Source organism: Haliotis cracherodii, unplaced genomic scaffold (assembly GCF_022045235.1).
Source record: "Haliotis cracherodii isolate W230 unplaced genomic scaffold, xgHalCrac1.p SCAF_12, whole genome shotgun sequence".
In the NCBI taxonomy this organism is placed as follows: Eukaryota; Metazoa; Mollusca; class Gastropoda; order Lepetellida; family Haliotidae; genus Haliotis; species Haliotis cracherodii.
Genome location: NW_027266267.1, coordinates 4,892,868 through 4,913,746, shown reverse-complemented (window position 1 = coordinate 4,913,746; position 20,879 = coordinate 4,892,868). Strand labels below are relative to the sequence as shown.

At 43.2% G+C, this 20,879-nt stretch overlaps 1 protein-coding gene across 1 annotated transcript in view; it reads left to right on the top strand.

Moving 5' to 3' along the window:
• LOC139457459 (cell adhesion molecule CEACAM1-like) overlaps nucleotides 1–18,864 on the top strand; it is a 28,907-nt gene extending 10,043 nt beyond the window's left edge. The window contains exons 3-7 of the mRNA XM_071238847.1: nucleotides 1,249–1,518; nucleotides 2,428–2,700; nucleotides 12,452–12,733; nucleotides 15,028–15,174; nucleotides 17,463–18,864. Of these exons, the coding sequence (XP_071094948.1) occupies nucleotides 1,249–1,518; nucleotides 2,428–2,700; nucleotides 12,452–12,733; nucleotides 15,028–15,174; nucleotides 17,463–18,088 (1,598 nt within the window). The 3' untranslated portion in view covers nucleotides 18,089–18,864. The remainder of the gene's footprint in view (nucleotides 1–1,248; nucleotides 1,519–2,427; nucleotides 2,701–12,451; nucleotides 12,734–15,027; nucleotides 15,175–17,462) is intronic.
• The last annotated feature ends 2,015 nt before the right edge of the window (nucleotides 18,865–20,879 follow it).

The following is a 20,879-nucleotide window of genomic DNA, read 5'->3' as shown; positions in this document are numbered from 1 at the left end:
ACAACCACCCACTCTCTACATCCACAACCATCCACCCTCTGCATCCACAACCACCCACCTTCTACATCCACAACCACCCACCCTCTACATCCACAACCACCCACCCTCTGTATCCACAACCATCCTCCCTCTACATCCACAACCATCCTCCCTCTACATCCACAACCACCCACCCTCTACATCCACAACCATCCACCCTCTGCATCCACAACCATCCACTCTCTACATCCACAACCATCCTCCCTCTGCATCCACAACCATCCACTCTCTACATCCACAACCATCCTCCCTCTACATCCACAATCACCCACTCCCTACATCCACAACCACCCACTCTCTACACCCACAACCATCCTCCCTCTGCATCCACAACCACCCACCCTCTCCATCCACAACCACCAACCCTCTGCATCCACAACCATGCACCCTCTGCATCCACAACCACCAACCCTCTGCATCCACAACCACCCGCTCTCTGCATCCACAACCATGCACCCTCTGTATCCACAACCATCCTCCCTCTGCATCCACAACCACCCACCCTCTCCATCCACAACCACCAACCCTCTGCATCCACAACCACCAACCCTCTGCATCCACAACCACCAACCCTCTGCATCCACAACCACCCGCTCTCTGCATCCACAACCATCCACCCTCTGTATCCACAACCATCCTCCCTCTGCATCCACAACCACCCACTCTCTACATCCACAACCACCAACCCTCTGTATCCACAACCATCCTCCCTCTACATCCACAACCATCCTCCCTCTACATCCACAACCATCCACCCTCTACATCCACAACCATGCACCCTCTGTATCCACAACCATCCACTCTCTACATCCACAACCACCAACCCTCTGCATCCACAACCATCCATTCTCTACATCCACAACCATCCTCCCTCTGTATCCACAACCATCCTCCCTCTCCATCCACAACCACCCACCCTCTACATCCACAACCATCCTCCCTCTACATCCACAACCACCCACTCTCTACATCCACAACCATCCACCCTCTGTATCCACAACCATCCTCCCTCTACATCCACAACCATCCTCCCTCTACATCCACAATCACCCACTCTCTACATCCACAACCACCCACCATGTGCATCCACAACCACCCAATTAAGTCACATGTAAAAAGGGCGACACAATTAAAACGCCAACAGTGTTATTATCAATGGTGATAATAATAGGTATATGTTTTTTACATATGTACTGAAACTCATTTCAGATCCACCTACGGTTGCTATAGCTCCTGTCGACTCACAGTTGGGGTTCGTATATTTACTTGGTGTTAACAATGTATCTTTGACCTGTGATGTGACATCAGCTAACCCCTTGTTGTCAGTCTTTACCTGGTACCATGGGGGGAACATTGTTGGCAGAGATCGGATCTACACTATCCCCACAGTGTACAAGTCTAGCTCCGGGCAGTACAGATGTGTTGCTGACAATGGCGTATCACCGCCCGGAGAAGACAGTGTTATAGTTGATGTTCATTGTAAGTACCAAACTTATAAACCTTTCATTAGGATCGCTATTAAGTAAGAGACTTCTTTCTATAGGCATTAAAACCTATTGTGAAGTTTTACTTTCCAGTCGGGTTAATCTCATAAACAGGGACGGTGTAATGTCTCTGGGATTTTATATGATATCCTGGGTATTATATTAATATAACTTCCGTTCATATTGTAACATTTAATGAAATGTTAAATCAAATGACAAATGTTTTCTTTATATTCCCGATTATCGACCTCGCAACCTTCATATCTGTAGTCCAGTGAGTGTACCACGAGGCTACAGAGGTGTTGATAAGCCTCACTGGTTTTTAGAATGTCCTTTACAAGATCCGTACGCAGATATTTTGCGCACGTTTCCTAAGAATAATGGAAAGTATGTTCGAAACATGAAAATGTTGATAAATGTTGTTTTAAGTTTATTTTCGATTTATAAGTATGGAAAAACACTTTCCTTCGGTTTTGGTAGACAGAGCATGCCTCTCCCCAGGGCGTGGTCTGTCTACCAAAACCGAAGGAAAGTGTTTTCCCCAATACATAATATGTGGTATACGCCAGAACATTTTACGATTGCATATCTCCCTGCGGTTCCACAAGCTAGATATATGAGTTTCTGCTGTTCTGGTTTTTGCTCAACGCCGCAATCAGCAACAGCCAGCTATACGACAGAGGCCCGAAAGCCTGTCGAATCTGGTCAAGATAATCCAGTGATTAATGTTAGGAGTTCCGAGAATCGCCGTCGGGGTACGATGACAACTACGTCACCAAGCCTGACCCCCGGCGGCTGGGGATCGAACCCTGGACCTTGCGCTCTCCGGGCGGACGCTCTACCACTAGACCACGGAGGCGGTCTGTTCAAAGATGTGTATACATGGAACGCAACATTGTTTCAGATGCGCCAACTATGAAAATAACACTCGTGGAACCATGTACAGAATACATTTTCCTCCTTGGCGAGAAGAATGTCATTTTGGCGGATTGTTCAGTCACAGCAGCAAACCCCTCCCCACAAAATTATACCTGGTACCATGGGGGGAACATTGTTGGCACAGATCGGATCTACACTATCCCAACAGTGTACAAGTCTAGCTCAGGGGAGTACAGATGTGTTGCTGACAATGGCGTACCACCACCTGGAGAAGACAGTGTTATAGTCGAGGTGCAGTGTAAGTAATAAGTATCAATGTTATATACAGTCGAGGTGCAGTGTAAGCACTAGTATCAATGTTGTATACAGTCGAGGTGCAGTGTAAGTACTCAGTATCAATGTTGTATACAGTCGAGGTGCAGTGTAAGTAATAAGTATCAATGTTGTATACAGTCGAGGTGCAGTGTAAGTACTAAGTATCAATGTTGTATACAGTCGAGATGCAGTGTAAGTAATAAGTATCAATGTTGTATACAGTCGAGGTGCAGTGTAAGTACTAGTATCAATGTTGTATACAGTCGAGGTGCAGTGTAAGTACTCAGTATCAATGTTGTATACAGTCGAGATGCAGTGTAAGTACTAAGTATCAATGTTGTATACAGTCGAGGTGCAGTGTAAGTACTAGTATCAATGTTGTATACAGTCGAGGTGCAGTGTAAGTACTCAGTATCAATGTTGTATACAGTCGAGATGCAGTGTAAGTACTAGTATCAATGTTGTATACAGTCGAGATGCAGTGTAAGTACTAAGTATCAATGTTGTATACAGTCGAGGTGCACTGTAAGTACTAAGTATCAATGTTGTATACAGTCGAGGTGCAGTGTAAGTACTAAGTATCAATGTTGTATACAGTCGAGGTGCAGTGTAAGTACTAAGTATCAGTGTTGTATACAGTCGAGGTGCAGTGTAAGTACTAAGTATCAGTGTTGTATACAGTCGAGGTGCAGTGTAAGTACTAGTATCAGTGTTGTATACAGTCGAGGTGCAGTGTAAGTACTAGTATCAATGTTGTATACAGTCGAGGTGCAGTGTAAGTACTAAGTATCAATGTTGTATACAGTCGAGGTGCAGTGTAAGTACTAAGTATCAATGTTGTATACAGTCGAGGTGCAGTGTAAGTACTAAGTATCAGTGTTGTATACAGTCGAGGTGCAGTGTAAGTACTCAGTATCAATGTTGTATACAGTCGAGGTGCAGTGTAAGTACTAAGTATCAATGTTGTATACAGTCGAGATGCAGTGTAAGTACTAGTATCAATGTTGTATACAGTCGAGGTGCAGTGTAAAGACTAAGTATCAATGTTGTATACAGTCGAGGTGCAGTGTAAGTACTAAGTATCAATGTGGTATACAGTCGAGGTGCAGTGTAAGTACTAAGTATCAATGTTGTATACAGTCGAGATGCAGTGTAAGTACTAAGTATCAGTGTTGTATACAGTCGAGGTGCAGTGTAAGTACTAGTATCAATGTTGTATACAGTCGAGGTGCAGTGTAAGTACTCAGTATCAATGTTGTATACAGTCGAGGTGCAGTGTAAGTACTAAGTATCAATGTTGTATACAGTCGAGATGCAGTGTAAGTACTAGTATCAGTGTTGTATACAGTCGAGGTGCAGTGTAAGTACTCAGTATCAATGTTGTATACAGTCGAGGTGCAGTGTAAGTACTAAGTATCAATGTTGTATACAGTCGAGATGCAGTGTAAGTACTAAGTATCAATGTTGTATACAGTCGAGGTGCAGTGTAAGTACTAGTATCAATGTTGTATACAGTCGAGGTGCAGTGTAAGTACTCAGTATCAATGTTGTATACAGTCGAGGTGCAGTGTAAGTACTAAGTATCAATGTTGTATACAGTCGAGATGTAGTGTAAGTACTAAGTATCAGTGTTGTATACAGTCGAGGTGCAGTGTAAGTACTAGTATCAGTGTTGTATACAGTCGAGGTGCAGTGTAAGTACTCAGTATCAATGTTGTATACAGTCGAGGTGCAGTGTAAGTACTAGTATCAATGTTGTATACAGTCGAGGTGCAGTGTAAGTACTAGTATCAATGTTGTATACAGTCGAGGTGCAGTGTAAGTACTCAGTATCAGTGGTGTATACAGTCGAGGTGCAGTGTAAGTACTAAGTATCAATGTTGTATACAGTCGAGGTGCAGTGTAAGTAATAAGTATCAATGTTGTATACAGTCGAGGTGCAGTGTAAGTACTAAGTATCAATGTTGTATACAGTCGAGGTGCAGTGTAAGTACTCAGTATCAATGTTGTATACAGTCGAGGTGCAGTGTAAGTACTAAGTATCAATGTTGTATACAGTCGAGATGTAGTGTAAGTACTAAGTATCAGTGTTGTATAAAGTCGAGGTGCAGTGTAAGTACTAGTATCAATGTTGTATACAGTCGAGGTGCAGTGTAAGTAATAAGTATCAGTGTTGTATACAGTCGAGATGTAGTGTAAGTACTAAGTATCAGTGTTGTATACAGTCGAGGTGCAGTGTAAGTACTAAGTATCAATGTTGTATACAGTCGAGGTGCAGTGTAAGTACTAAGTATCAATGTTGTATACAGTCGAGATGCAGTGTAAGTACTAAGTATCAATGTTGTATACAGTCGAGGTGCAGTGTAAGTACTAAGTATCAATGTTGTATACAGTCGAGGTGCAGTGTAAGTACTAAGTATCAATGTTGTATACAGTCGAGGTGCAGTGTAAGTACTCAGTATCAATGTTGTATACAGTCGAGGTGCAGTGTAAGTACTCAGTATCAGTGGTGTATACAGTCGAGGTGCAGTGTAAGTACTAGTATCAATGTTGTATACAGTCGAGGTGCAGTGTAAGTACTCAGTATCAATGTTGTATACAGTCGAGGTGCAGTGTAAGTACTCAGTATCAATGTTGTATACAGTCGAGATGCAGTGTAAGTACTAGTATCAATGTTGTATACAGTCGAGGTGCAGTGTAAGTACTAGTATCAATGTTGTATACAGTCGAGGTGCAGTGTAAGTACTAAGTATCAATGTTGTATACAGTCGAGGTGCAGTGTAAGTAATAAGTATCAATGTTGTATACAGTCGAGGTGCAGTGTAAGTACTAAGTATCAATGTTGTATACAGTCGAGGTGCAGTGTAAGTAATAAGTATCAGTGTTGTATACAGTCGAGATGTAGTGTAAGTACTAAGTATCAGTGTTGTATACAGTCGAGATGCAGTGTAAGTACTAAGTATCAATGTTGTATACAGTCGAGGTGCAGTGTAAGTACTAAGTATCAATGTTGTATACAGTCGAGGTGCAGTGTAAGTACTAAGTATCAATGTTGTATACAGTCGAGGTGCAGTGTAAGTACTCAGTATCAATGTTGTATACAGTCGAGGTGCAGTGTAAGTACTCAGTATCAGTGGTGTATACAGTCGAGGTGCAGTGTAAGTACTAGTATCAATGTTGTATACAGTCGAGGTGCAGTGTAAGTACTCAGTATCAATGTTGTATACAGTCGAGGTGCAGTGTAAGTACTCAGTATCAATGTTGTATACAGTCGAGATGCAGTGTAAGTACTAGTATCAATGTTGTATACAGTCGAGGTGCAGTGTAAGTACTAGTATCAATGTTGTATACAGTCGAGGTGCAGTGTAAGTACTAAGTATCAATGTTGTATACAGTCGAGGTGCAGTGTAAGTAATAAGTATCAATGTTGTATACAGTCGAGGTGCAGTGTAAGTACTAAGTATCAATGTTGTATACAGTCGAGGTGCAGTGTAAGTACTCAGTATCAATGTTGTATACAGTCGAGGTGCAGTGTAAGTACTAAGTATCAATGTTGTATACAGTCGAGATGTAGTGTAAGTACTAAGTATCAGTGTTGTATAAAGTCGAGGTGCAGTGTAAGTACTAGTATCAATGTTGTATACAGTCGAGATGTAGTGTAAGTACTAAGTATCAATGTTGTATACAGTCGAGGTGCAGTGTAAGTACTAAGTATCAATGTTGTATACAGTCGAGGTGCAGTGTAAGTACTAAGTATCAATGTTGTATACAGTCGAGGTGCAGTGTAAGTACTAAGTATCAATGTTGTATACAGTCGAGGTGCAGTGTAAGTACTAAGTATCAATGTTGTATACAGTCGAGGTGCAGTGTAAGTAATAAGTATCAGTGTTGTATACAGTCGAGATGTAGTGTAAGTACTAAGTATCAGTGTTGTATACAGTCGAGATGCAGTGTAAGTACTAAGTATCAATGTTGTATACAGTCGAGGTGCAGTGTAAGTACTAAGTATCAATGTTGTATACAGTCGAGGTGCAGTGTAAGTACTAAGTATCAATGTTGTATACAGTCGAGGTGCAGTGTAAGTACTCAGTATCAATGTTGTATACAGTCGAGGTGCAGTGTAAGTACTCAGTATCAGTGGTGTATACAGTCGAGGTGCAGTGTAAGTACTAGTATCAATGTTGTATACAGTCGAGGTGCAGTGTAAGTACTCAGTATCAATGTTGTATACAGTCGAGGTGCAGTGTAAGTACTCAGTATCAATGTTGTATACAGTCGAGATGCAGTGTAAGTACTAGTATCAATGTTGTATACAGTCGAGGTGCAGTGTAAGTACTAGTATCAATGTTGTATACAGTCGAGGTGCAGTGTAAGTACTAAGTATCAATGTTGTATACAGTCGAGGTGCAGTGTAAGTAATAAGTATCAATGTTGTATACAGTCGAGGTGCAGTGTAAGTACTAAGTATCAATGTTGTATACAGTCGAGGTGCAGTGTAAGTACTCAGTATCAATGTTGTATACAGTCGAGGTGCAGTGTAAGTACTAAGTATCAATGTTGTATACAGTCGAGATGTAGTGTAAGTACTAAGTATCAGTGTTGTATAAAGTCGAGGTGCAGTGTAAGTACTAGTATCAATGTTGTATACAGTCGAGATGTAGTGTAAGTACTAAGTATCAATGTTGTATACAGTCGAGGTGCAGTGTAAGTACTAAGTATCAATGTTGTATACAGTCGAGGTGCAGTGTAAGTACTAAGTATCAATGTTGTATACAGTCGAGGTGCAGTGTAAGTACTAAGTATCAATGTTGTATACAGTCGAGGTGCAGTGTAAGTACTAGTATCAATGTTGTATACAGTCGAGGTGCAGTGTAAGTACTCAGTATCAATGTTGTATACAGTCGAGGTGCAGTGTAAGTACTAAGTATCAATGTTGTATACAGTCGAGGTGCAGTGTAAGTAATAAGTATCAATGTTGTATACAGTCGAGATGCAGTGTAAGTACTAAGTATCAATGTTGTATACAGTCGAGGTGCAGTGTAAGTACTAAGTATCAATGTTGTATACAGTCGAGGTGCAGTGTAAGTACTCAGTATCAATGTTGTATACAGTCGAGGTGCAGTGTAAGTACTCAGTATCAATGTTGTATACAGTCGAGATGTAGTGTAAGTACTAAGTATCAGTGTTGTATACAGTCGAGGTGCAGTGTAAGTACTAGTATCAATGTTGTATACAGTCGAGGTGCAGTGTAAGTACTAAGTATCAGTGTTGTATACAGTCGAGGTGCAGTGTAAGTACTAGTATCAATGTTGTATACAGTCGAGGTGCAGTGTAAGTACTAGTATCAGTGTTGTATACAGTCGAGGTGCAGTGTAAGTACTCAGTATCAGTGGTGTATACAGTCGAGGTGCAGTGTAAGTACTAAGTATCAATGTTGTATACAGTCGAGATGTAGTGTAAGTACTAAGTATCAGTGTTGTATACAGTCGAGATGCAGTGTAAGTACTCAGTATCAATGTTGTATACAGTCGAGGTGCAGTGTAAGTACTCAGTATCAATGTTGTATACAGTCGGGATGCAGTGTAAGTACTAAGTATCAATGTTGTATACAGTCGAGGTGCAGTGTAAGTACTCAGTATCAATGTTGTATACAGTCGGGATGCAGTGTAAGTACTAAGTATCAGTGTTGTATACAGTCGGGATGCAGTGTAAGTACTAAGTATCAATGTTGTATACAGTCGAGGTGCAGTGTAAGTACTCAGTATCAATGTTGTATACAGTCGGGATGCAGTGTAAGTACTAAGTATCAGTGTTGTATACAGTCGGGATGCAGTGTAAGTACTCAGTATCAATGTTGTATACAGTCGGGATGCAGTGTAAGTACTAAGTATCAGTGTTGTATACAGTCGAGGTGCAGTGTAAGTACTCAGTATCAATGTTGTATACAGTCGAGGTGCAGTGTAAGTACTCAGTATCAATGTTGTATACAGTCGGGATGCAGTGTAAGTACTAAGTATCAGTGTTGTATACAGTCGAGATGCAGTGTAAGTACTCAGTATCAATGTTGTATACAGTCGAGGTGCAGTGTAAGTACTCAGTATCAATGTTGTATACAGTCGGGATGCAGTGTAAGTACTAAGTATCAGTGTTGTATACAGTCGAGGTGCAGTGTAAGTACTCAGTATCAGTGGTGTATACAGTCGAGGTGCAGTGTAAGTACTAAGTATCAATGTTGTATACAGTCGAGATGTAGTGTAAGTACTAAGTATCAGTGTTGTATACAGTCGAGATGCAGTGTAAGTACTCAGTATCAATGTTGTATACAGTCGAGGTGCAGTGTAAGTACTCAGTATCAATGTTGTATACAGTCGAGGTGCAGTGTAAGTACTAAGTATCAATGTTGTATACAGTCGAGATGTAGTGTAAGTACTAGTATCAATGTTGTATACAGTCGAGGTGCAGTGTAAGTACTAGTATCAATGTTGTATACAGTCGAGGTGCAGTGTAAGTACTAAGTATCAGTGTTGTATACAGTCGAGGTGCAGTGTAAGTACTAGTATCAATGTTGTATACAGTCGAGGTGCAGTGTAAGTACTAGTATCAGTGTTGTATACAGTCGAGGTGCAGTGTAAGTACTCAGTATCAGTGGTGTATACAGTCGAGGTGCAGTGTAAGTACTCAGTATCAATGTTGTATACAGTCGAGATGTAGTGTAAGTACTAAGTATCAGTGTTGTATACAGTCGAGGTGCAATATAAGTACTAGTATCAATGTTGTATACAGTCGAGGTGCAGTGTAAGTACTCAGTATCAGTGGTGTATACAGTCGAGGTGCAGTGTAAGTACTAAGTATCAATGTTGTATACAGTCGAGGTGCAGTGTAAGTAATAAGTATCAATGTTGTATACAGTCGAGATGCAGTGTAAGTACTAAGTATCAATGTTGTATACAGTCGAGGTGCAGTGTAAGTACTAAGTATCAATGTTGTATACAGTCGAGGTGCAGTGTAAGTACTCAGTATCAATGTTGTATACAGTCGAGATGCAGTGTAAGTACTCAGTATCAATGTTGTATACAGTCGAGGTGCAGTGTAAGTACTAGTATCAATGTTGTATACAGTCGAGGTGCAGTGTAAGTACTAGTATCAATGTTGTATACAGTCGAGGTGCAGTGTAAGTACTCAGTATCAATGTTGTATACAGTCGAGGTGCAGTGTAAGTACTAGTATCAATGTTGTATACAGTCGAGGTGCAGTGTAAGTACTCAGTATCAATGTTGTATACAGTCGAGGTGCAGTGTAAGTACTAGTATCAATGTTGTATACAGTCGAGATGCAGTGTAAGTACTAAGTATCAATGTTGTATACAGTCGAGGTGCAGTGTAAGTACTAAGTATCAATGTTGTATACAGTCGAGATGTAGTGTAAGTACTAAGTATCAGTGTTGTATACAGTCGAGGTGCAGTGTAAGTACTAGTATCAATGTTGTATACAGTCGAGGTGCAGTGTAAGTACTCAGTATCAGTGGTGTATACAGTCGAGGTGCAGTGTAAGTAATAAGTATCAATGTTGTATACAGTCGAGGTGCAGTGTAAGTAATAAGTATCAATGTTGTATACAGTCGAGGTGCAGTGTAAGTACTAAGTATCAATGTTGTATACAGTCGAGATGCAGTGTAAGTACTCAGTATCAATGTTGTATACAGTCGAGGTGCAGTGTAAGTACTAAATATCAATGTTGTATACAGTCGAGATGTAGTGTAAGTACTAAGTATCAATGTTGTATACAGTCGAGGTGCAGTGTAAGTACTCAGTATCAATGTTGTATACAGTCGAGGTGCAGTGTAAGTACTAGTATCAATGTTGTATACAGTCGAGGTGCAGTGTAAGTACTCAGTATCAATGTTGTATACAGTCGAGGTGCAGTGTAAGTACTAGTATCAATGTTGTATACAGTCGAGGTGCAGTGTAAGTACTAGTATCAATGTTGTATACAGTCGAGGTGCAGTGTAAGTACTAAGTATCAGTGTTGTATACAGTCGAGGTGCAGTGTAAGTACTCAGTATCAATGTTGTATACAGTCGAGATGTAGTGTAAGTACTAAGTATCAGTGTTGTATACAGTCGAGGTGCAGTGTAAGTACTAGTATCAATGTTGTATACAGTCGAGGTGCAGTGTAAGTACTCAGTATCAGTGGTGTATACAGTCGAGGTGCAGTGTAAGTACTAATTATCAATGTTGTATACAGTCGAGGTGCAGTGTAAGTTCTCAGTATCAATGTTGTATACAGTCGAGGTGCAGTGTAAGTACTCAGTATCAATGTGGTATACAGTCGAGGTGCAGTGTAAGTACTAAGTATCAGTGTTGTATACAGTCGAGGTGCAGTGTAACTACTAATTATCAATGTGGTATACAGTCGAGGTGCAGTGTAAGTACTAAGTATCAGTGTTGTATACAGTCGAGGTGCAGTGTAAGTAGTAAGTATCAATGTTGTATACAGTCGAGGTGCAGTGTAAGTACTAAGTATCAATGTTGTATACAGTCGAGGTGCAGTGTAAGTACTAATTATCAATGTGGTATACAGTCGAGGTGCAGTGTAAGTACTAATTATCAATGTGGTATACAGTCGAGGTGCAGTGTAAGTACTAATTATCAATGTGGTATACAGTCGAGGTGCAGTGTAAGGACTAAGTATCAATGTTGTATACAGTCGAGGTGCTTTGTATGTACTTAGTATACAGTTGGGGTGGAATGTCATTGCTAAGCATCATATGTGTGTTGACACTAGGATTTTGTTTGTTTTGCAATGGCTTTATCGTAGAGTAACTTTAGAGGACAGTGTTACAGTCAATGTGAAGTATAAGAACTCTACCCTCCGTGGTCGTAGACCAGTGTGGTGAATAGATCACGTTAGGGTGATAGTGCAGAGTGGGCCCTCCGTGGTCCTAGACCAATGTGGTGAATAGATCACGTTGGGGTGATAGTGCAGAGTGGGCCCTCCGTGGTCGTAGACCAGTGTGGTGAATAGATCACGTTGGGGTGATAGTGCAGAGTGGGCCCTCCGTGGTCGTAGACCAGTGTGGTGAACAGATCACGTTAGGGTGATAGTGCAGAGTGGGCCCTCCGTGGTCCTAGGCCAGTGTTGTGAATAGATCACGTTAGGTTGATAGTGGAGAGTGGACCCTCCGTGGTCGTAGACCAGTGTGGTGAATAGATCACGTTAGGGTGATAGTGCAGAGTGGGCCCTCCGTGGTCCTAGACCAGTGTGGTGAACAGATCACGTTGGGGTGATAGTGCAGAGTGGGCCCTCCGTGGTCGTAGACCAGTGTTGTGAATAGATCACGTTAGGGTGATAGTGCAGAGTGGGCCCTCCGTGGTCGTAGGCCAGTGTTGTGAATAGATCACGTTAGGGTGATAGTGCAGAGTGGGCCTTGATCGACTAACACCTGGTTATGCTCAGTTTCACAATAGTCTGTTTTGTTCATATTTTTACACACTTTTACGTGTGAAAAGACATAAAAAACATGTGATACGCTGTATTTGTGCCAAGGCCCAATTAGTACTAATTGAGTTGTTTGAATATTTATATATTTTGTATATTAACTGCATTTTTTTTAAATCTGAGATCGAAAATCAGTTTTTTTTATTTCCGTGAGTACTTTAGTGCAGACTGACAGTAATAGGGTTCGATCACCTTGAAGTGTCGCACAAACAGATGTTAAGATGTTGTTTTCCCAGATCCACCAGCCGTTCACATCGACGGTAGCTTGAAAGTGGTCAACGAATCAGAAGATTTGATCATCCACTGTTCAGTGGATGCAAACCCGGAAGTGACGTCAATAGTTTGGAGAAAAGAAGGAGTAGGCGCAAGGATGTCTGACAACGGGACTCTTCATCTGAAGAACGTTAAGAAGACTGATGCAGGAGAATACGTCTGCACAGCCACGAACACTGTCACAAGATGTAATGGAACACGACAGATGAAACAGTCGTCTCGAACTGTTACAGTACACGTATTATGTAAGTACAATTTTGTCCTTTTCGTGCTTCCTGTATTCATTGTTCATGCTTCCTGTGTTCATTGTTGATGCTTCCTGTGTTTAGTGTTCATGCTTCATGCGTTCATTGTTCATGCTTCCTGTGTTCAGTGTTCATGCTTCATGTGTTCATTGTTGATGATTCTGATGAGCATTGTTCATGTTTCCTGTTTCCTGTGTTTAGTGTTCATGCTTCGTGTGTGTGTTTCTCGTGTTTAGTGTTCATGCTTCGTGTGTTCATTGTCCATGTTTCCTGTGCTTATGTTCATGCTTCATGTCCAGTGTTCATATGTCCTGTGCTCATGTTTCTTGTGTTCATTGTTCATGCTTAGCGTGTTTATGTACCATGTGTTCATGATTCATATTTCCTGCGTTCATTGTTCATGCTTCGCGTGCGTGTTTCCTGTGCTCATGGTTCTTGTATTCATTGTTCATGCTTCCTGTGCTCATTGTTCAAGTTTCCCGTGTTCATTGTTCAAGTTTCCTGTGTTCATTGTTCATGTTTCCTGTGCTCATGGTTCTTGTATTCATTGTTCATGCTTCCTGTGCTCATTGTTCAAGTTTCCCGTGTTCATTGTTCAAGTTTCCTGTGTTCATTGTTCATGTTTCCTGTGCTCATGGTTCTTGTATTCATTGTTCATGCTTCCTGTGCTCATTGTTCAAGTTTCCCGTGTTCATTGTTCAAGTTTCCTGTGTTCATTGTTCATGTTTCCTGTGCTCATGGTTCTTGTATTCATTGTTCATGCTTCCTGTGCTCATTGTTCAAGTTTCCTGTGCTCATTGTTCAAGTTTCCTGTGTTCATTGTTCATGTTTCCTGTGCTCATGTTTCCTGTGCTCATTGTTCATGCTTCCTGTGCTCATTGTTCAAGTTTCCTGTGCTCATTGTTCAAGTTTCCTGTGCTCATTGTTCATGTTTCCTATGCTCACGTTTCTTGTGTTCATTGTTCACGCGATCATGAGCTCTGTGACACTCGATGAATCGATACATCGACGCTGACCACCTGGCCCATTACGTAGCCATGTGCAATAAGCAGGGGTAGGTAGGGATGAAAGTCTTACCCGGAAGCCCATCCCGGGAAGCATTTAAACATTATGATTATCATATAGCGTAAACTACGGTTATAACGAACACGGTTATAACGAACTGACCGTTATAACGAACTTATTTTTTAGTCCCGGCCATTATATGCTGTATATATGCTTATGGCGAACTACGTTTATAACGAACTATGATTAGTGGTCCCTTTGAGTTCGTTATAACCGTAGTTTACTGTAGAGCCTACATATCCCGAATATTGGCAAACATGAACAAACTCCCTATTGCCCGAAGAAATGACACAGGCAAGAATATTATTATATATCTTCGCAAACTAAAGCTTCCTGCTTGTAACAGATCGTCCCTTGGTGCAGCGGATAGAGCGTCTGCTCGGAGAGTTGTGGTTCGATTCCTGGTCAAATAATATCAAGAGATGTTAAAATATTGTACTTGTTGTTACCCTGCCTAGCTCCCGGCATGGATAATACCAGGACAAGAGTGCTAGTGTGATATACAGTAAACTACGGTTATAACGAACTCAACGGGACCACTAATTTCAGTTCGTTATAACCGTAGTTCGTTATAAGCATATATACAGCATAACTACAGCAAATAGTCGGGACAAAAAGTAAGTTCGTTATATCCGTCACTTCGTTATAAGCGTGTTCGTTATAAACGTAGTTTACTGTATGTGAGTGGGATATTCATGTTAAACTGCAGCATGGTATCTCTGTGGTATAACACAACCGGCATAGGTCTGAATTGGCATAAGAAGTCACTGGCATGCATGAAGCTTGTTAGCGTAATAACACTGAGCCTCCTTTCACCCCACCCCTTGCGCAGTTAACTTGTATTAGGATCACAGGATGTAGGGAGTGACGCTGAGTGGAAGTACAATGTATAACAGGAGCTCAGTGTTCAAGCTATGTTAGGGGGCACGGGTGGCCCAGTCGTCTAAGGCGCCGCGATTCGCCGTGCAGAGTTGCGCCCCTTGGACACGCCAGAAACCTACGATTGTGGGTTCGAATCCCGGTTCGTCCCGATTAGGTTTCTAGGTTTGTCAGCACCATACCCGTGCTCGTAGGTTTCACCGAAGTGGTAAACGTCTGTGACCTGCATCACTTCGGGCTTTCCTCCCACATTAAGCTGACACACCGTGATATAACTGGAATACTGTTAAATGCGGCGTTAAACCTCACTCACTCACTCACTCAAACTATGTTACGACATTATGATCCAGCAACAACCCCCTACCTCCTGGTTGGCGCGGCAGCAGCAGCAGCTGGGTGTGTGGTGCTCATCGGCAGCGTCGTGGGCGGGCTCCTGTGTATTAGAAGTAGCAACAGAAGAAGAAGAAGAAGAAGAAGAAGATATCGCAGAGAGAAAGGTAATCTAAGTGCCGAGTAAGATACTTTTCATCCGGTCTGCCTTGTGGCTATATGAGAGCCTTATACAGACGATCAGTTCAACCCTGTGGTCATTGTAGAGCCCAGTACAGAACATCCGGTCTGACCAGTAGTTTTACAAGGGCCGAGTACAGAACATCCGGTCTGACCTGTAGTTATACAAGGGCCGAGTACTCAACATCCAGTCTGCCCTGTAGTTATAAAAGAGCCAAGTACAGAACATCCGGTCTGCCCTGTAGTTAAACAAGGTCCGAGTACAGAACATCCGGTCTGCCCTGTAGTTATACAAGGGCCAAGTACAGAACTTCCGGTCTGCCCTGTAGTTAAACAAGGGCCGAGTACTCAACATCCGGTCTGCCCTGTAGTTAAACAAGGTCCGAGTACTCAACATCCGGTCTGCCCTGTAGTTAAACAAGGTCCGAGTACTCAACATCCGGTCTCTGCTGTAGTTATACAAGGGCCGAGTACTCAACATCCGGTCTGCCCTGTAGTTATACAAGGGCCGAGTACTCAACATCCGGTCTGTCCTGTAGTTAAACTAGAGCCGAGTACAGAACATCCGGTCTGCCCTGTAGTTATACAAGGGCCAAGTACAGAACATCCGGTCTCTGCTCTAGTTATACAAGGGCCGAGTACAGAACATCCGGTCTACCCTGTAGTTATACAAGAGCCGAATAAAGAACATCCGGTCTCTGCTGTAGTTATACAAGGGCCGAGTACTCAACAGAACATCCGGTCTGCCCTGTAGTTAAACAAGGGCCGAGTACTCAAGATTCGGTCTGCCCTGTAGTTATACAAGGGTCGAGTACTCAACATCCGGTCTGCCCTGTAGTTATACAAGGGCGAATACTGAACATCCGGTCTGCCCTGTAGTTATACAAGGGCCGAGTACTCAACATCCGGTCTGCCCTGTAGTTATACAAGGGCCAAGTGCTCAAGATTCGGTCTGCCCTGTAGTTACACAAGGGCCGAGTACTCAACATCTGGTCTGTCCTGTAGTTATACGAGGGCCGAGTACAGAACATCCGGTCTGCCCTGTAGGTATACAAGGGCCGAGTACTCAACATCCGGTCTGCCCTGTAGTTTTACGCACAGTGTCTCTTTGCTGCCCTGTGGCTGCACGAAGGCCTTATACAATAGGTCAGGTCTGCCCTGTGGCTGCACGAAGGCCTTATACTATAGGTCAGGTCTGCCCTGTGGCTGCACGAAGGCCTTATACTATAGGTCAGGTCTGCCCTGTGGCTGAACGAAGGCCTTATACTATAGGTCAGGTCTGCCCTGTGTCTGCACAAAGGCCTTATACTATAGGTCAGGTCTGCCCTGTGGCTGCCCGAAGGCTTTATACTATAGCTCTGGTCTGCCCTGTGGCTGCACGAAGGCCTTATACAATAGGTCAGGTCTGCCCTGTGGCTGCACGAAGGCCTTATACTATAAGTCAGGTCTGCCCTGTGGCTGCACGAAGGCCTTATACTATAGGTCAGGTTTGCCCTGTGGCTGCACGAAGGCCTTATACTATAGGTCAGGTCTGCCCTGTGGCTGCACGAAGGCCTTATACTATGGGTCAGGTCTGTCCTGTGGCTGCACGAAGGCCTTATACAACAGGTCAGGTCTGCCCTGTGGTCATTCAAGGGCCTAGTAAGGAGGGCTCCTGTGCGGCTATTTAAGAACCTAGTACAGTACATCCGGCCCTGCTGCTGCTCCACCGCTGACGATATAACCGCAGCTCTTGTTATATTAGAACCTCAATGACTGGTTGCCGACAGCCTTGAGGTTTGTCTCAGCTCAGGTCAACCGAAACCAGCAATTCGTGCATATAGCATAATAGGCCAAATGTGTGATCTAAATTGATTGTATTCATACGCATGATGGCTGTTAGCTCAGCTTACCCCAAACCCCAGCCCCACCCGACCCCACCCCAAACCCCATTCCCCCACACCACTCTACCCCACCCCACCCCAGCCACACCACACTCCATACCACCCTACCCCACCCTAGCCACACCCTACCCCATACCACCCTACCCCACCCAAACCAACCCCATCCCACCCCATGCCACCCTACCCCACCCCATACCACCCTACCTCACCCCAGCATCCACCCCACCCCAAACCCCATTCCCCCCACACCACCCTACCCGTAACCAGCCACATACCACCCGAAACCACCCTACCCCACCCCAACCACACCCCACCCCAACCCACCCCATCCCATTACACCCAACACCACCAGAGAGATAAGGATGTTGCATATACGCTGTCTTTAATTCCAGATGCCACATTAATAGCTGCTGACGACAATGGCTTCAGCAGTCCGAGCCGACCTATGCCAGAGTTATCCCCAGGGGCAACAACACAAGCTGGTTCCGTACAGGACGGCGCCTACAGCGCTGTGACAGACCGACCCATCACAGATCCGCACTACACAGAAATATCCTTCCCGGCGACAACACAAGCTGGTTCAACTCAGGACGGCGCCTACAGCGCTCTGACAGACCGACCCGTCACAGATCAGAAATACACAGAGTTATCCTTCCAGGCAACAACTCAAGATGGTTCAACTCAGGACGGCGCCTACAGCGCTCCAACAGACCGACCCATCACAGATCAGAACTATCTATCCCTCATACCCGGGCCTCGTTCTTCTGATGCCATACCAGATGCCTCTGTAGACCGACCCATCACAGATCAGAACTATCTATCCCCCATACCCGGGCCTTGTTCTTCTGATGCCATACCAGATGCCTCTGTAGACCGACCCATCACAGATCAGAACTATCTATCCCCCATACCCGGGCCTTGTTCTTCTGATGTCATACCAGATGCCTCTGTAGGTTACCCCAATAGTGCAGGCAGTGAAAGGCGTTATGAGATCCCATCTCTGCCTAAAACAGGATGATTGTTGGTTATTGAGTCTTGGGGGGATAGCGAAAGGATTGAGTCGTCTTTTGCATCATAACAATTACACATTCATCAGAAGTCCGCGAGCCAGGCCATCCTTGGGTTGTAGACCAAGGTGGCAGGGAGCCGATTGACATGAGGACAAACTGTCTAATATGTGGAACAGTGCGGATTATGTTACCAATAATGGCACAGGTATAAGTGAAGTTCTTTTAAGTAATTATCAATGAGCATGATAGCAGTTTTCTTTTTTTTTTCGAGGGTAAATCTTAACTCACTCACTCACTCACTTTTTTGGGAGGTCCATAGGAACGTTTCGTGTTTAACGCCGCACTCAGGAATATTCCAGCTTTAGGACAGCGGTCTGTAAATAATCGAGTCTTGACTACACAATCCAGTGATTGAAATCCTGAGAATCGATCCACGCCGTTTGGATAATATGACGTGCATCAACAAGTCAGCGAGCCTGACCACCCGATCCCATACGTCGCGTCCTTCGACGTCACAGTCGCCTTTTACGGCAAACATGGATATTCTATCCCGGATGTTCACGGGCCTCGTAGGAACGTGACGCCACATTAAAGACATCGTTCATGACGTCAGGACGTTTCTTATTCGACGTCGTTTCAACAATAGAGTTAGTGAGCTCATATGTCTCCATTTGACATCTGGAAATCTACCTGGATTTTTTTTTACAATTTCTCAGAAAAAACTTGGTACTATAAGGAACACTGTACTCACATCTTGGCATGACGGGATATCGCATGTATAAATGTCAAAGGTGACTTGCCAAGGCCCGAAACTAAATTCCTTGAGACTGAGTCACCTTGCCACTGATGACGTCACTGCCAGGAATCGATTCCGGGGATGCAAAATACGCAAGTACCGGTCGTCATTGGGTGTAGTTACCCTGGGTCAGCATGTCCGTAGCCTGTCTGATGTCCGCCCGGTCTGCATCAGGGTAGTTAGTAAAACGGGAGCAGCCAATGGTTCCAGCAATGTGGACATTAGTGGCTCCCATCTGTATCATGCTCAGGGTCCAATCGCATTATTCGGGTGTGTTTCAGTATCAGAGTGAGTGCCTATCATGTCCGTATCATTTATGCTCTTATTGCACGTGTTGCTTCGGCTGTTCAAGCGGCATGTGTTTTTTCACATTCTCGCATTTTCTATGAAAAAACACGTGCCATGGACGTGTATGACTTTCTGCATAGAGCATTGATGTGTTTAGACGATGTGCTGTTCATCAATTTGGTTTGAACTTGTCTTTTTAAATTTTTGCATTTTCATTTTTAAAGAGGTACAGTTTCTTTTGTTCCTCGGTATATCTGAATTACAATTTGAAGATAACAAGGATAACCAAGATCTACGAAATACTCACACCCTTTGAAAAAGTGTTATGACATAATGACCTATGTTATCATAATATCATCACAGTCTATGTTATATTATCATCATGGCCATTTTACTTTGTCGCCATGTGTTATCATATTATCATCACGACCTTGTTATCATATTATCATGACGATCATGTAATATTATCAGCACAGCCTATGTTATATTATTAGCACGATCTATGCTATCACATTATTATCACAGCCTATGTTATCATATTATCAACACGGCCTAAGTTATCATATTGGGCAATACGTTTTCACATTACCGCCTTTCTTATATTATCAGCACGGCCAATGCTATATTATCAGCACAGCCTATGTTAACGCGTTATCAGCAAGACCTTGTTATCATATTATTACGGCCTATGTTATATTATCAGCACGACTATGTTATCACTTTATCAGGACGACCAATTTTATAGTATCGCAGCACGGCCTATGTTATATTATCAGCATGGCCTATGTTTATAGCCTATGTTATAGTATCGGCGCGGACCATGTTATATCACCAGCACGGTCTTTGTTATCACATTATCAGCACGACTTGTGTTTTATTATCAGCATAGCCTATGTAAATAGCATATGTTATAGTATCATCACGGCCTATGTTATCGCATTATCAGCGCGGCCAATGTTATCACAATACCCGCACGATCTATGTTATCACGTTATCATCACAGCCGATGCTACAACATTATCAACACAACACGGTCAATGTAATCACATTACTCGCATGGCCTATGTTATATTATCATCAGAGCACATGTTATCACATTATCAGCATGGCGGTGTTCATGTGACTCTTTTTGTTTGATTAGCTGTAGGATGGAGCAGGTAAAGGATGCATGGCCGCAGATCCATCTGCTACAGACCTGTTACAATAGGGAATTAATAATCCATCTGCTACAGACCTGTAACAATAGGGAATAAATGATCATGGTTATACCAGATGGAGTGAGTGAGTGAGTGAGTGAGTGAATAGGATGGAGGAGGTGAAGGATGCATGACCGCAGATCCATCTGCTACAGACCTGTTACAATAGGGAATAAATGATCATGGTTATACCAGATGGAGTGAGTGAGTGAATAGGATGGAGGAGGTGAAGGATGCATGACCGCAGATCCATCTGCTACAGACCTGTAACAATAGGGAATTAATAATCATGGTTATACCAGATGTAGTGAGTGAGTGAGTGAGTTGGGTTTAACGCCGCTTTTAACAGTATTCCAGTTGTGTCAGCGGCGTGTCAGCTTAATGTGGGAGGAAAACCCGAAGTGATGCTGGTCTCAGACGATTACCACTTCGGTGAAACCTACGAGCCCGGTTATGGTGCTGACAAACCTAGAAACATAATCGGGGCGAACCGGGATTCGAACCCACAATCATAGTATA